Source organism: Acomys russatus, chromosome 23 (genome assembly GCF_903995435.1).
Source record: "Acomys russatus chromosome 23, mAcoRus1.1, whole genome shotgun sequence".
NCBI classification, from domain to species: Eukaryota; Metazoa; Chordata; class Mammalia; order Rodentia; family Muridae; genus Acomys; species Acomys russatus.
The window spans coordinates 42,726,721-42,744,110 of NC_067159.1; the positions used below are offsets into that span (position 1 = coordinate 42,726,721).

A 17,390-nucleotide genomic window follows, 5' to 3' on the forward strand; every position below is an offset into this window, starting at 1 on the left:
CATCTCATATATCAAATAATTTTCTCCTTTGGAGAAAAGTAATAGCTGTTACATCGCTGCTTTCTAACATACAAGGTTCACCTGCCACAGTTCATTTCAGAGGGAGCTTCATCATCACCTCTGTGGCATGTCCAACTTCTACACAGCTTCTGAGGAGAGCTGTGCTTGCTGCATTTAGGTAGAAAAACTAATCATTTGTGCATGGTGCCATCTAGTGGCCTGCCACATAGTTACTCAGTTTCATATACAGTTTACTAAAAGTTGACAAGGAGAGTAAATACCTGTAGAGTTTGACAAGACATTTGGGACAACTAGACATGGGGAAATTTTCCCTTCAACTGTTTAATGCCCGTATTTTCATATTTGTTCAGTTAAGTCACCCACTTCAAAATTGATAGTACAGTATATCATTAACTTTCTCATACACATCTTTACTTTTTTGTAACATATATATGAAATCCATATAAAAGGCTCAGAAAGTAGTCATTTTTATTTATGAATGCCATTGGGTTTTGAATATTTAAAATCTTTTAATTTCAGGATACTTTTAGAAAAATAAAGTATATTTATAAAGAAGAAAGTGCCCCCTGCCCCACACTTCCACACACACATCTACATACACCTGGCATCTCCTTGGGGTTTTTGTTATTTGACCTAGTATTTTCAGATATATTCTTGCTGGGTATCCCAGGACGGTGTCAAACCCATAATCCTATTTCCACAGCCTCTCAAGTGATGAGACTTTAAACACGTGCCACTTAAACACTCTCTGTATTTGTAAATGAGAATCCTGTGTTTATAGATAGGGACATTGTGGCTGTTGATCAAGAAGAATGACCTTCAGATGAAGGTGATCATTCTGAGATTAAGACTTTAAAGGCAGAGGCTTCGTGTTCTATTTTTCTTCTCATGTCATTCATTCAAATTGACTTGGTAGCTGAGTACAGGATGATGACAAGTTTGTGTTAAGAAACACACAGTCAAACATCTCCAAAGCAGACACAGTACCTCTGCTATACGAAGAACACCATCGTCACCCGAGCAAATTAATCTCTTCAAGGAAAGGATACTATGGGGGATGAGAGATCCGGGATCAAGGTGTATCAGCTATTTTCATATATGCTATGATTCTATAGATTTTAATCATCCCACTATCAAAGAGTAGAGACATTCTTTAGGGGAAAGTCACAATGACTATATGTAGGACCCTCTAGAAACAAAGTATTTTAAAACTAGGTTTTTAAAGGCATTTTTCCTAAAAGTGATAGAAAGGAAACATTCAGAGTTTAGCATCTAGACAGTTCACTTCTGAAGAAGAACAGGCATTTGTCTTGCATTTCTGTGTGTTTCTGTTGAAGACCTGCAGCTGGGCTCCAAGGTCATAGGCATAAGACGGAGGGAGCTTACAGAGTCCATTGACATCCATACAGCCCATGCTCTGGGACTAATCAATATAAAACTGAAGGAGGATGTTGGAGAGTATGTGAGGAAAAGTACAAAAGGTTTACTTGTTCCCAATCTCAAGATGAACATGAATTTGAGCTGATCTATTGATCTGGAGAAGTAGCCTGTTGAAATGGAGATGCTGGTGCAAGTCCAAGGCCAGTGGCAGAAAGGAGGAGTACAGTAACTCAGTGTGGATGGAATTAGGCTTGAGACATCTTTGAGAAGCTTTGTAAATTAGAACATCATTATTCAAATCAGTTTTGTAAAGGTGATAATGACCAATGAGCATCTTATTTTATAGATCCAAAAGGAAAAATATTTTTATTATTATCTCAAGATAATAAAACTGGTTTTGCCTTCTGAGTGCCTCGTGGGACCAACTATCTTGTTCCTTTAGTTTTGTATTGTTTTTTGTATTTTTAAGCATACTGGGCTGACATTGACTGAAAACTTTATAACTCTCCCTCTGTGCAACAAAATGCTGTTTCTCTGCCACCAAGTGATCCGATTGTGTCACTTCTGCTTATACTGACCACTTTGACAGTTCCCTGATAATTTTTGATGGAATTGGGACTACGGGGAGCACACACATTATAACCAATACTAAGTTAAGCTTATAGTCATATAGGCTTCATCAGCCAAATGGAGTCATGTTTCCAGAAGTCTGACATTTAAGCTCATTTTTTAAAGTAAGAGTGGAGATGGCATGCATGTGGGTGGAGTAGTTCTTCAAACCAACAATGCAGTTATGGATCCTTTAGTCCTTTCAGACAAATGGTTGTCCTTTTTCTGAAAACTTACTGCAATAGTCTTCAGAAAGTCCAGCGGGCTTGGCTGCTTCCTTTATTGATCTGCGGTAGGATATTAATGGGCTCATTCAACCAAAGGTATTTTCTGCCAGAGGCTTATTAAAGTGTGGCTGGGGTGGCATCCTCAGGACAAACAAACACCTTCCATAAACATGCTAGCAGGGAAAACCAATGAGATGTAAGAGGCTACCCACAAGTCTTTATATGAAGGGATCTGTCCCAAGAACTTGCAGGATCCTAAATTGGAAGTCCCTGTCATATATCAGGACAATTATGGCCCAACCCACTAGTTGTTAAGCAGAAGCACAGGAAGTGTTCTGAGATGCAATCAGCTGTCCACCACCCATGTTATTTGCTATGGTACACCAGCTTTCTATATATCATTTGGGAACTTGCTCTATGGCAGAATTGTACATTGCAGGTAATAGTACTGTAAGACCTATTTTCAATAAGCCTAAGCCTCATATCATGTTCATATGCCAAAGGCCTAATGCAATGGAACGTGATGACACCCAGCAGCGGTCACTAGGAACTGTAGGCTGGTTGTACTGATCAGCTGCCTAAAGGGGGATGAGCTTTCGGCCTTTGATCTTCACTCAGCACTGTGATGTGGCAACATCAAAGCACCATGATGTATGCACTATGCTGTATGCTAAACCAGTTTCAAGACAGTATATAGACAAGAATCCACAGGCAAGAGAAAATGCCTTTGCTGTTCCATGCTTCTAAAGTCATCAGTGGCACCTATAACTGGACACATATGGACTCAGATACATTTTTCTCCAGATCTTGGAAAAGAACAGGGAGCCAGTTGAACACAAAACTTGCATTCTTTCTTTCTCATGTTTTCCTAGTCCAACTGTGGGTAGTGATGCCCTCACCCTCCAGACAATGTATTTAGCCAAGTTCCAGGGAATATCATTACTCTCTCTGTGTGTGTGTGTGTGTGTGTGTGTGTGTGTGTGTGTGTGTGTGTGTGTGTGTGTTGGATGTTGTCACAGCGTTGTGTGTGTTGATTTTAATGTTGAGCTGTAAGGAACCAGTAACCTTCCCCTTTGGTTTAAAGAAGAAAACCAATATTCATCAGAAAACAATCCCCAGCTTTCTGCTAAAGAGAGGCTGGGTCATCCACCTGCTGTCTTCTTTGGACCAGCTCAACTCCAGAAGTATCAGGTTGAAATTTTGTGCTTTGTCAGGTTTTCCTTTATTTTTTGGCAAAACTACACATCTTTGGCCTCTCCAATATGGAATACTTCTTTCTTTGCTATGGAATTCTGTCTTGCTGTATCTTCTATGCAATTCCTTTTCTAACGACCCCTGGTGGCAGAGGGGCGCTCTCCAGCATTCCCCTCATTGCCTTGCTGTGTGATGGAGGTGAGGGATACCAGCTTTGGGTGTGCCTCTTCTCTCTCCCTGGTTGCCTCACCCAATTTTCCTGCAGTCCCCTTGGTTTGTAAATTGCCTGCATTTATTCTGTCAGCCAACATGTACAAATGTAAGAAAGAATTTTTAAACAGGTAATAAATTATATTTATAAGCAACAGAGAGTGCAGACTGTATGACTGTATCTTTACAACACACACTTGTGTCAGGAGGTTACTGTGGATTTCTTCAGTAAGACAGAATATTTTGGGTCTTGTATGAATGGTGATCACAACCTTCCTCCATGGTATGGCGATGTTCTAGAAGAATGATTCTCCAGCACCAGCACCATTACATATAGCAATCTCTGGGCTATTGTCTTGACCCACCTCTGGTTTCCTTGGTCTGGATGCAGTTTCAATAGTAAGTGTGAAAAATCTTGCAGGTGGTACCAGTAAGCAGATAATACAGCCAGCATCTTCTGGCTCCAGCCATCAACATTTTCTGAAGAAGATTATAAACATGGCCATGCTCTACACTCAAAGATCTGATCTCAAGTGGAGTTTGTAAATACCTACAGCAACAGGAAAGAAACAGCAAACCCCATGACCCATCCCAGATTGTTGTGAATCCCAGAATATGTGTCTGCCTTAGTTTAGGACTCCAGGTACTCAGGTGAGCAAGCAGTAAGCTTCCAAGCTTAAGTGGAAAGCAGCTATGCCTCTGGGGAGAAAGGGCAGTGTCAGCACATTCCTCAGTGACACAGTGACTTGGAGAAGTACTGTAGATTGCATGCCATCTGACCCTTGACCTTTCCCTTAGCCAACAGAGGTAAGCAGAAATGAAGAAAACTTTCCCTTCCCGGAGTTACACAATGGTGACAAACTCAAGTATTTATTCATGGGATAAAGAAGTAAAATATGTAAAGGGACCTTGCATACACAGACTCGATGGAATGTCTGTGAATAAAACAATGAAAAATTGATTAAGAAGCAAACAAAACCAGTTAGTTACAAAGAAAATACAATACATGTTCCATAGTATACAGTTTAGCCACAGTGTTTGTCCCTCCTTTGATCTTCAATAGCTGGAAGTTCCACTGACATCTCAACCACATTTTAGAGAATATGCAAATGTTTTTCAAGGTCCCATCAGTGAGTCTGCACCCCAAAAGCCAGTCTATGAGTTCATTAGAGTTCTGAGATCGGCCTTGCCCTGAATCTATTCCTCTCTGTCAACGTATGGTACCAGGTAAAGACTCTTCCTCAGTCCTAGGAACCCTCCAACTGGGTAAATATCAGAAGCCTGGGTAGGAATTATGTATCTGAGATCATTCCCCTGAAGGAGTAGACTTCTTTGTACTCTGTACTTTGCTGCTATTTCAGATGAGAAAACAAATCTGCCACATATAACATGACCCACGGAAAGAGAACCCATTTAGCTCAGCGCACTTTGATACTTACCTTTGAGTACTACGGGAAGCAAGGCTTGAACCACAGCATGCAGAAGTTGGAGAACGGGGAGTGTGGGTTCCAAAAGGAAGCCTCCTCAGGCTTGACCTGTCGTCAGCTGTACAGCCAGAAAAACTGTCAGAAAGGAAAGTCTAGATGGATGAGCAACTACAAAGCCCCAACATGGACAGTTCAATACTCATATAGTCATCCTGATTTTCACAGAGCCCTGGAAGGGGGGAAGGGTTTGAGAGTGGGAAAGCATTTTATCTCAAGGTATATTGAAAATATTAGTGTTCAGAGATTAAAGATTTCTGAGGAGTCATGGTTGTAAAAGTGAGGGAATAGAGTTGTTAATCTGAACCTCAAATATTGGGCTATAGTCTCTTGTGTGGTAGTAGCAGTGTAGTAGACTAGAATGCCAAATGACAGGCCTTCCAATCCCTGGTTATTATGACATATGAACCCAAACAGTCTTTGGCTTCCTCTCTCTTTCCAATCTCAAATAGGTTCCCTCAGAAACAAGCTTCCCAACCTATCCTCCAGATTCATACTCAATGGAAGAACTAGCTTGGCCCCTCCTTTCCCCTTTTCCACGAGAATGCTTCCGAGGCAAGAGCAAAGTTCTCACCCCCACCCCCCAAGAGAAGCAGTCTCTCCCATGCCATTCTGAGGCATCCTTGCCATCACCCTATTTCTTGTCCTTCATCATTAGGCCCCTCAGTCCATTTCTAAAGTCTAATCTTTGCCCCCACTCACTGACTTCCTACTCATTCTCCCAGGGCCCTTGGAGAATTGGACCTCCCAATCTTATTGAAGCTACCTACATCCTGTGGATTTTAAACTCCACAAGAGCAAATCCCAAAACTTGACCCCTGGGTTTCCATTACCAACAATCGTGTCCACTAATTTAAGCCTACCACCTCGGATGACACCCTCTACCTCTCCTCAGTCTTGTTCAAAATCCATATTTCAATCACGTGCCTCAGTAATCACAAACACACTACTCAAGCATTGTCAGGATCCTGTTCTCTTACCTAGTTTCTTTCCGTTCATTAACTGTGTTTTATGCTGTACTCTGGAGGCCCATGACACACAGCCCTTCGATACGAATTCTTCCTCTCCCTGGCACAATGATTTCCATGACTGATGTTGTCTCTGTGCTGATATATCTGGAGTGAGATTTTAGAAATACAAGCAACAAAACAAGGGGCACCATAAACCCATAGTAAGAGCTGATAGATTAGCCGGGTGCTTACCATAGGCTGGGTACACACGCCATCTTCTGAAATATTGAATGCAACAGGTGTTATTGTTGGGCTTCCCTTCAAGGGGAAGAAACAGACTTGAAAAGTCTAGACCACATCCTGTTTTCATAGCACTCACGTAGAAGTGAGCGTTGGTCATAACACGGCTCTGGGGTCTGGTGTCCCACTTCATATCAACCACCTCTACTGGTTCTTAGCATTGCCCAGAACTAGCTGGCTGTTTCCCCAAGTAAGCTGCATTGTTCTGTAGTACAACTTCACACTTTCTTCATTTCTCTCCAATCGCCAACTACCCAGCCCACCCCATCCCACCCCACTGGAAGACTGTGTTTCCTAAACAGAAAAAGTAGAAGGTAACAGCCCACTCTGACCCACATGATGCACAGTGCACACACATACTTGGTCTGCTCCTTCACGGCTGTCTTCCCACCTGCTGCCATGAGGTCATCCAAAGACACAAAAAAGGCACAACTATGAGATAGCAGTCATACTTTTTTATGGGGAGGATGAAACAATTTTATTGAGGGAAATATGAAAACAAGCCATACACAATTTGTAACAAATACAATTGTTTGTTCCCTAATTATGATTAATTGTAGTATATACAAATTCAATAAGGCACTGGTTCCCCCAAAAGAACACAAATGAGTCTTGTTTTAAAACAGATAGAAAAGAAACTGCCCCCCCAATATTGCCAACTTTTCTTTTCGTAACTATGGTATTAGTTGCTGTAACAATTAGTTTTAACTGTTAAATGGCATTATTTTTTATGCAGCCCCTTTCATTTCTACTTTTTTATGGGACTGGGGGTTTCTGAGATGGTGTAACCACCAAAACATGTTCAAGGGTTTTGTTGTTATTGTTGTTGTTAGTGTATTTTTTCTCACTGCCTTTCCATCAACAAAAATAAAGGAGTGTGAGAACAGATGAAAAACATAAAACTCCTGATGAGTTTGAATGACTCTAGGAACAAGGAAGTCAATCATTATTAAGTACTTATTATCCTTGGCTATACACCAATTGAACTATGTCAAAGAATTCCCTGTAAATGGAACCCCAGCATGTCATCTAAGAAGCTGTCTGTTTGAGGAATATGTAGAATGGCCAGTCGTGACAGACAGAGTGCCCACTGTTCTTCATTGGTGAGTTAACAATGTACATGCCTCCATAAATAAATATTATGTTTTATTTAGGACTTTATCATTCATAATATTTTACTCTCTAATCCACATACTAGACTTGTGCCAGACTCCAGAATGAACATATTTACATATACATCTATATTTATATAATATATACACACATACAGCAACCATAAACTTGAACATACAAAGCTTATCTAACAATTAATAATTTAGGATTCCTTTGGGGGAGAGGAATTAGAAAGAAATCTTACTCTTTGCAGAAGTCCTGAGGATAAGCAGCAGTCAATTATATTATTAATTTGCAGAAAGCCAAAGCAAAGGATAAAATAAAATTTCATTTCTGAGATGCTAGAAGTTTAAAAATTATAATGGATTACTGGGAATTGAGCAGGTAGTCCTTAACAAGAACTCAGTTTTATTAACTAGATTTTAATAAGACAGAAATTATATTCATAAATAAATTATAAATTCTTTTCTTGAAAATTGGTAATAACTGGGTGAATCTTTTTTAAGGATCTCAATAATTTCAAGAGTTTCATTCTGAATAAATAAAGTTGATAACTGGCAAGTAAGCTTTTGATTTTCCCCAAAGCAACAAAATGAATAATATAGATGAAATTGGACACTCTTAATTTCTCCCCATTCTTTACTGGAACCCTAGAAATCTAGTAAATTTTACATTATAAATAGTTTTCATGGCAAAACATTCTGACTTGAAGTTGTCCATGTTTAAAATCTACCAATAAGAAAACAGTTTCCTGCAACCTCACTTAAACCTAAGAAAGACCTGGAAAAAATCTAAATGTACCCACTTAACTAGTAAAATGCTTACTTGGCATTACGACTTTTCTTCCAGGCTCAAATGACACACTTAGAAATATTTCTGTAGCAAATATAATTTAACAGAGAAACAGAGTGGATAACCATTAAATTAACAACTAGTTGTTTTGTGACTTTTTCCATATTCAAGAACTAAGAAATTCTTCTTAGTGGAAAACAAAACATGGCTCTGCAACACCACACTGTAAATAGGGACATAGAAGGGCAATTCTCTTTACAGCTTTCTTAAACTCAGAATACAGCTCACAGACACTGCAGCTCCAGGATTTTTGTTTTTTCCGGATGAACAGCCCACCAGCTGAAGTGGCTGAACGGTCTGCTCCAGAAAAGATAAAACATGTCCTCGCTTGTCATGCAGCTGCCAATTCCCCCCAAAGTCTCCATATTTCAAGCACCCAGTGGTGAGATGTATAAAAACACACTGCCCCCTGGAGTATTCTGGAAGGAATGCCATTTTCTAAGGCAAAGGAAGTACTTCAACATTCCTTAATGACGAAGAGGCACTTTCTATTCATTATGGAAACTAAATAAGAAAGTTGAGAGGGTCGTGTGCCATTTTACAGTTTATCATAGTCCTGGTTCTGAGGAATATTGGCCTTATCAGTGATTTTGCTCATTCAGTCAAAAGTTAAAACTGCACAGGACTGAATCACAAGTTGTTTTTTGTTTGTTTGTTTGTTTTGTACACATGCTATAAAGGAGAAACAGAGTAAGTTAATAGGTAAATGCACATGAGAATGAATGAGTCGTACCTAAGGTGTGAAATAACCACTTAAGCAGTCTGTACCGGATCCATGTCTATTCTAGAATAAATCACAGCAGCCAGGATGTTTGACCACCTTCATTAACCTCCCTCTGCTCAGCTATGTGGAGCTTATTTTTAAAATAAAGTTTAGAGATGTTAACCCATCAGATGCTTCCTGCCTCTTAAATCAGAGATTCAGAAAAAAAACAACAACAACAACATAATACTAGATGTATCTATACAAATTATGGTTGCATACTTCTTTCCTGTGCTTCTGTGATGAGCTCTTGTGCATATATAAGAAACAAGCCTACACCTTCGACATCTGCCCTGCCTTATTGGCATGCTTTTCTTACAACACAAGAGCAAATCATTTCCATTTTAAAGTACCTTGTCTCTACCACACTCGTGGTGGTTTTATTTAATATTGATCTTCTGATTTACGAGAACAAAAGCCAGCCCATGTTGATTCTCTGCACATGAGGAAGCTTTGCTGTGTTTAATGAAAGAGGGGGGGGGCTTACCTGAGAGAGCTGCCTAATATAACCAGAAACAAGAAGGTTCTGAAGAATAACCCTCAACATACACTTCTATGAGTGACGTAAGCCTTCATTTGTTCTACACTGGCTGAAGCTGTAAGAGGTCCACCTGTAGGACTGCAAACTGTGGTCCCAGACAGGGGTGGGAGTGGGGGTTGGGGGTGCATTCACACTGCACTTGCAGGGCTGGCCCAAACAATCCTGGGTGGCTAGGCCAGGGAAGCAAAGCAAGTCAGCTGAGTTCTAATTTACCTTCGCAGGCTGCTTTGGTTTGTGCAATGTAAGAGTATTGGCCAATGGAAAATCATTTTGACTTTTAGAAGAGTTTATAGGAAGAACTTTTGTTATTGTTTAAGCTATAGTTGTACAAACCTTAAAACGTCTAGAGTATTTATTTTGGTAAAATTAAAGTATCTTTCTTTTAAAAAAAAAAATGTCAATCCCAAAATACAGGGCTTTCTCAGAAAGCAGTGTGCATCGTATCTTGAACAAGTTACCCAAATGGATTCCCATCCTCAGAAAGTCACGATGAATCTGGTGCCCTCTGTGTCTGTCCAGCATACTCCCTGAGAGGGGAAGTCTGAAGCCATTGGGCTGTAGGGCCATGTTCAAGGCTTGGGCTAGGGATGCTCCTGTGGAATCTCTTGCTCTGTCCACAAGCATCTGCCATCAGAGCTTAATGTCCTGGGACTCTGACATTTTGGCAAGTGTTTTCTTAACTCGCAAGGCGGTCAGCCTGGAGGCAGGATTGTGAGCCCAGCACTCTGTCATGAGCTTCCCCATCTGTCTGAGACACTGAAAGAGAAAGGAATATTGGTGTGACACCAGAGAGATGTACTACACAAAGCGCTCAATATGTGGCTTTTAGTTGCTGTTCATAAAGTCTGAATATAGTTTTAAGGCACCAATAAATTACGAGCAGAAAATTTCCCTAAAACTCTTTTTCATGTGAAATGATCATGGCTCACGGATTCTCTTATCTCCCTTGTGACAAGAGAAAACAGAAGGTTTTGTGGACAAAAAAGGATGACTTTAAAGTCAGTATTAAGCAAACAGGATACCCAGTGAATCTGAATTCTACTCTCTAGTGACAGATTGTTTACAACATGAATATGTTTCAACATTTTATCTAATTCTGTACTGCTCAAAGAAACACAGCTATTCCTAAATCATGGCAGTCTGCTCTAACAATAGCACAGTGCTGTACCACTTAACAAGATTAATGACCTGTGCACAGCTTTGCTAAAACTTTCTCCTGTATTTTTCCTGTGGTCTAGCATTTGTGCTGGCTGCAAAGCACAATTTCCCTTCATTAGAAATCGTCAGTGAAAAGCTTTCTTCTTTTTTCTTTTTATGAGAATGACTATTTTCTTTTCTTTTTTTATTATTCCTTTAAAATTAATTTATTCAGATTACATCTCAATTGTTATCCCATCACTTGTATCCTCCCGTTCCTCCCTCCCTCCCACTTTCACCCTATTCCCCTCCCCTAGGTCTAAGACCTAGGGGGACGTCCTCCCCGACTATATGGTCACAAGCTATCAAGTCTCATTTTAGCAGCCTGCTTATTCTTTCTCTGAGTGTAACCAGGCCTCCCCACCAAGGGGAAGTGGTCAAATATGGGACACCAGAGTTCCCTTAGAGAAGAAAGCAAGCAACACAGAGGTGAGCTTCTCTAACAGAATCCGAGAAAGGGAGAAACAAATCTCGGGACTAGCAGATACATTCATAGAACTCAAAGCAACCATCAAAGAAAATGCTAAATCTCAAAACTTCCTGACACAAAGCTTGCAAGAAATCAACAACAACATGAAAAGATGAAACCTAAGAATACTAGGCATTGAGGAAAGAGAAGACACCCAACTCCAAAGCCCAGAAAATATCTTCAACAAAAAATCATAGAAGAAAATTTCCCCCAATTTAAAGATGTGTATATATATATATATATATATATATATATATATATATATATATATATATCAAAAAGGCCTATAGAACACCAAATAGAATAGACCAGAAAAGAAAATCTTCCCACCACATAATAATAAAAACACAAATATATAGAACAAAGAAAAATTCTTAAAAGCAGCAAGAGAAAAAGGCCAAGTAACATATAAGAGCTTTCAAATGATACCAGTTCCCTCAGTCTCCCTCAGGAGAATGTAACTCCAGCATCTCATGATGCTCTCAGTATAGCTTGTTGGAAAGCACATACTGTGTCACAACAGAAACTACTCACCCGGCCAATGAGCCATTTATTTCAAATGAATGTCCATGGACACCTTACTAACGAACAATGCTCTACAGCCCTGTCTTTGTTGGGCTCAGAACACTTTTGGTGAGATTCTTCTTTATCTGAATGTGCTTCCAACATGCCAGAGCAGAGTGAGTGAATGCATGGAGGAAGATGGAGAGACACTGGAGCAGAAACAATTCTGGTATCCAGGTCGCTTCACTCACTTTATCCAGCTTGAAAGCAGACTTCCTACATATTTGGGGTTCTCATTTAAACCCTTTCAATAAATAGATTTGCTCACATTACCTCTTAGCCTTCAACTTAATGCATACACATGTATCACATAGTATATATATACATTTACTATTATTATACATTTATTATTATTATTATTATTATTATTATTATTATTATTATTATTATTATATAGCTAATTGAGGGGCTCTTCTCTGAGAAAGACCACTTTCCCACACTAATTATATTCATCCCTAAAATCATATACATACAAGTAACTTTATACAGCTTGAACAGGTTGTATTTATATAATCAGGAATGTGTGTGTGTGTGTGTGTGTGTGTGTGTGTGTGTGTGTGTGTGTGTGTGTCTGTGTGTAAAACAATAATTAAAAATGGATGCTGTTGATTTGGAAAGTGAGCAAGAGAGTTCATGGGAAGGTTTGGGGAAGAAAAGAAAAGAGAAAAATAAAAAATAAAAATATTTTTAGTTTTAATTGTGTGTGGTGTGTGTGCGTGCATACATATATGAGTTCAGGTGTTCAGATGCTAAAAGGGGGCATCAGATTGCCTGGAGCTACTGTTATGGGTGGTTGTGAACTGGTCCATTTCAAAATGAGTCCCTCTTTCTAACCAGTGATCCTCTCTCTCACGCCAAGGTCTCAGCCAGCACCATCAGGGTGGGTAGTGGAGTGCCCCTTTATCGTGTCACTCTATGGAAAACCCAGTCCTCTGCTGTTTACCAAATTCCAGAAAGAAGGGTCTGACTTGTCATGGAGAAAAAAAAAATCATGGTGCCTTAAAACACAGAAAGAAAGAAACAATAGCAGCTATGCAAATGTCACAGCCGATATAGGAGATAATGTTCTGTATGTGGGCGCAATCATGACCATTCACGATGTTGTACAATTGACAAAATAAAATTAGGAAAAAAAGGGAGTAGATGCACTACAGATAGTTCTACACAAATACTGTCATTCATCCTATTGGGACTCTAGGTGAGAGAAGCACGGGAGAATGGGGAAATAGAAGGATCCAGAGGGTCCTAGAAACCTACAAGAAGAACATTATGACGGGCAGATCTGGGCCCAGGGGTCCTGCTCAAACTATGGCACCAGCCAAGGACAATACATGCAGTAAACTTTGAACCCCTACCCAGATCTATCCAACGGACAGGACATTCTTTAAAGTTGAGTGGAGAGTGGGGTCTGACTTTCACATGAACTCTAGTGCCCCATATTTGACCACGTCTCCTGGATGGAGAGGCCTGGTGACATTCAGAGGAAGGATAGCAGGGTACCAAGAAGAGACTTGATACCCTATGAGCATATAAAGGGGGAGGAAGTTGCCCTCAGTCACAGTCATAGGGGATGGGAGTAAGGGGAAAATGGGAGGGAGGGAGGAATGGGAAGACACAAGGGATGGGATAACAATTGAGATGTAATATGAATAAATTAATAAAATATATTAAAAAAACAAATACTGTCACCACCGAAATGAGTTTTGGTGATACATATCAATAATTCTGGCGAAACAGAAGCATATTTAGAAGTTAGTCATACCCTCCCCGAGTCTGGCCTCACCTCATCACTGCTCCACCGATTGGGGAATGAAGGCCGTAGCTTCTTGATGCATACAATTTCTCTCATGTCCTCATAAGAAGGGTCACTGGGAACCAGGTCATGATAGGGGAGCTGGTATTCTTCCACTATGCCTGAAGACATGTTTATTACTTATATTATTTTCTGTTAACTGACAGTTTATATTTTTAAAAACTCTACTGATAATAACATAGGCTTGGCTTAACAACAAAGTAATTCTTAACAACCATTTACCCAAAGGACAAAATTTACAAAAAATACTAGTAAGTCCCATGATACATATTGTCATAGATCCTTAAGCCTTCTCCTATCACAAGCCACTGTCCAATTTCCAAAAGCTGTTTTAAACAGGCATCTACAATTTGCATGAGCTAGTTATGTTTTTAAAGTCCATATTAAGTCTCAATGTAAAATTAGATGACACATCTTGAATCAATGCCACATCACATGTAACTGTTTCTGTTTCTGGCATCTGAGACTGAAAGCATCATAAGTGTGGAAGACTTTCCTACTTAAACAAACACCAGATTCATATATTTGTATTTAATCATAAAAAGTTTTGCATATTCAATATTGGAAAGTGGTATGTCCAAAAAACTAGCCAGGACTCATCTTTGGCTTGAGAATTATCTGATTTTCATTTTCTCCTTTAGCTTTTTATTTTATTTACCTCATCATATCTAATAGCTAATTTTGATAATAATTATTGTTCGCCCTGTCCTTTAAATAGGTGATTTTTAGTATGTTCTTTTTAACTTTAACTGATGATCGTAATTCTAAGTAACCCCTTACCTCAAATGATGGAGAAGGTTTCTGAACAACTTCCCAGATTCTGCCCTCAAGCACTTCAATGGACAAATGCTCTCACTGTTTATCAGACTAGGATGAAACCATCACCTCATAAGATCGCCAACCACAGCACTAAATGCATTAGGATGATGGCATCTACCTACCAATACTAGGGAACCTGATACAGAGTTCAAAGCTAGGCAGGAATACATAGAGAATCCCATACCAACCTAGACTACATAGTGAAATTCTATCTCAAAAAGCAAACATCAACTATGATGAATTTGACTGAAGATTTATTCAGGGAAAAAAAAAAAAAAACAAACAAACCTGAGGTTTGTGTTATGTCCCAATTTTGTAAAAATCAAGCCCACATAGAATATTAAAGACCCAAAGATTCAAAACTTGTTTTCAGACAATTCAAACTCAATGCCTGCTTGTTGCCTGTGGACACATACTGTGACCACATAGTATTATTACATGTATTATCTGTGTTTGTTATTCTTCTACTGGAACTCACTGTAACCTCAATATACAGGTCATGAAATAATGTGTTCTACTCATAGGATGCTTCCCTTCACTTGAGTGCTTCATTTCTAACTCCAAGACATTGACTCACATACAGTGTGAAGGTGAAGACTGTACCTATTTAACTCATTACTTCTATGGACTCATGGATGGTAAGCTAGGTATACAAACTACATGTGACGGGCAGAACCAGGAGCTGAAGAGATGAAGCAGTGGTTACGAGCACTTGCTGCTTGTGCGGAGGATGCAAGTTTGATTCCCAGCACCCATGACAAGCAGCTATCCTTATTGGGAATCCTTATGCTTGTAGGAAAATTATCATGAACAGTGGCAATATTTTGATGCTTCAATTTCATTTTAACAAAAAAACCTGAGTGTTCAGGAATGTTCAGGACTCTCTGCATTACCCCTGCAGAGGAAGTACAGAGAATGTCGCAGAAGGGTTAGGAATGAGGTCCAGCAGGTAGCCGAGGAGAAGCTGGAAGGGGTAGGAGAGGGTGTAGACTTGCTGGAGTAACTGCCAAAGAAAGTCTTAGAGAGAAGTGAAACAGAAGTAGAAGGGAAGTTGGCATGGAGTCTGGAAAAACACATTCACTGGTCAGTAAAAGGGAGGAGGCAGCCAGCCAAAGATCATCCTAAAATATCAAGTACTTCCTCAAAGGATTATAACTACATCAACAGAAATAAATGGGGGAAAAGAAAGAAAATCTGATACTGAATGAAACTTTAATCTTTACTGTTTGCAAGCATCTCCCATTGGGTGGCTTTTCAAAGATGTTTCTTTCTTACCTCCAGAAACACATCGCCTTCCAATCTCCCAGAGGATGAGTCCAAAACTGTACATGTCGGCCATAATATAAGACTGGAAATGATTTCTGTTCAAGCTCTCATCCAGCACTTCCGGAGGCATATAGCGCTTGGTGCCCACCCGTGTGTTCGGTGGGATGTCAACCTCGTTTGTGTCACTGAGGGAAAAGTAAAGCAGGCCATCGTGAGCCCTGGAGAGCACTGGAGGCTTCTGAGGCTCTCTGAGCAAGCATCAGTGGCAACTCGAAGGGAAAAGCTTTTAGGAAGCAGCCCATTTCCTCAGAAATCATTCTTGGCAAAACTTTAGCATTCACAGATTGAACATCAAGACCATGTGTAACTGAATGAAGAGGAAGCCCCAACATATAAAATTATATTAGCACAAAATTGAATTTAAGCTGTCAACTATTGCTGACTATCTAATGAAGCTGAGATTGTAGTTCACACCTGCAGTCCAGACACGTGGGATATAGAACAAGAAGATAAGGAGCTCAAGGGCAGCCTCAACTGTGTAATGCATTTGAGGCCAGCCTGAGTTGCATGAAACCTGCCTCAAAAAATAAACAGTATCAAATAAATACCTAAAATGCACCTTTCTTCTCTATATATTTAATTGACTTGTCCTTATAATTGGTAAGAATATATACCAAGTTGGCTTAAACTTGGGAAGAAAGGGAGGGAAGGAGGGAGGGAGTGAGGGAGGGAAAGAATGCCAGGAAAGGCTCAAGGGGAAGCTAGAAAAGTTTTATACACACTTTATGATGCTGATAATTCTCAAAGGACTAATAATGAAAGGCTTCTCCCCTCCTACTATGCCTGCTGATAAATACTACATGAGCACAAAGGAGGTGTTCCATTGACATGTCGTCTGTGCTACGATGTGTCATTTTTAATCATTAAAAGGATGTTGCGGTGGTTCTAATTATGAAATCTTAGGTTCAAGACAGAAAACAATAAATAAAGGATAAAGGATAACTATAGCCTTTAATTATATTCATGAGTACATGCTGAAAAAGGAAAACAAGAATCATCTTAGGCTAGGACACCCAAGAGCGTATCAGGAATGCTGGAGATGCATTCTGGCCCCAGTTGATGATTTTTTTTTTTTTTTTTTTGACAGCTCAACTCTTAGCTCCTTTATGTCTATTTGAATCTGGGAGGATGGGCAGTGGTTGGGAAATGTGTGGTAAAGATAGATCTCTGCTGGGGAACTGAAAGATTATGGTTACCAAGGGGCACTAGTAAGAGGACTCTAACTCTTCCCTCTCAACTATCCAACATATCAAGGCTTTCAAGATCCACCAATTGCAAAGATAGCAGTGCCTCCTCCCACATGCAGGTCACAGTGGCTGGTCCTTCGCCCTCACCCTCACTCTCATGGTTCCCAATAGTATCTGTATAGCATCTTCTCCATGAGTAGCAGAAAACATCTTCTTGAGTACTATTCGAACAAGTATCTATCAATGTGAAGGGTTTAAGTTCCTGACTATCTGCCACAGTCATTTGGTGTGGCCCTAAAGATGGAAGCTTTAACTCATCTTCACTCATCACGTAGTTTGCACACTGTTGGAAAAGATAGTGAACTGGGCCG

General features: G+C 39.8%; 1 protein-coding gene across 2 annotated transcripts in view; it reads right to left on the reverse strand.

Annotated features, from left to right (window-relative positions):
- Positions 1-10,034: 10,034 nt before the first annotated feature.
- Bmpr1b (bone morphogenetic protein receptor type 1B) overlaps positions 10,035-17,390 on the reverse strand; it is a 46,539-nt gene continuing 39,183 nt past the window's right edge. For both annotated transcript variants that reach the window (XM_051165898.1, XM_051165897.1), the window contains 3 exons: positions 15,782-15,957; positions 13,658-13,788; positions 10,035-10,400 (listed from right to left, as the gene is read on the reverse strand). In XM_051165898.1, coding sequence (XP_051021855.1) covers positions 10,275-10,400; positions 13,658-13,788; positions 15,782-15,957 — 433 coding nt within the window. In that variant the 3' untranslated portion in view covers positions 10,035-10,274. The remainder of the gene's footprint in view (positions 10,401-13,657; positions 13,789-15,781; positions 15,958-17,390) is intronic.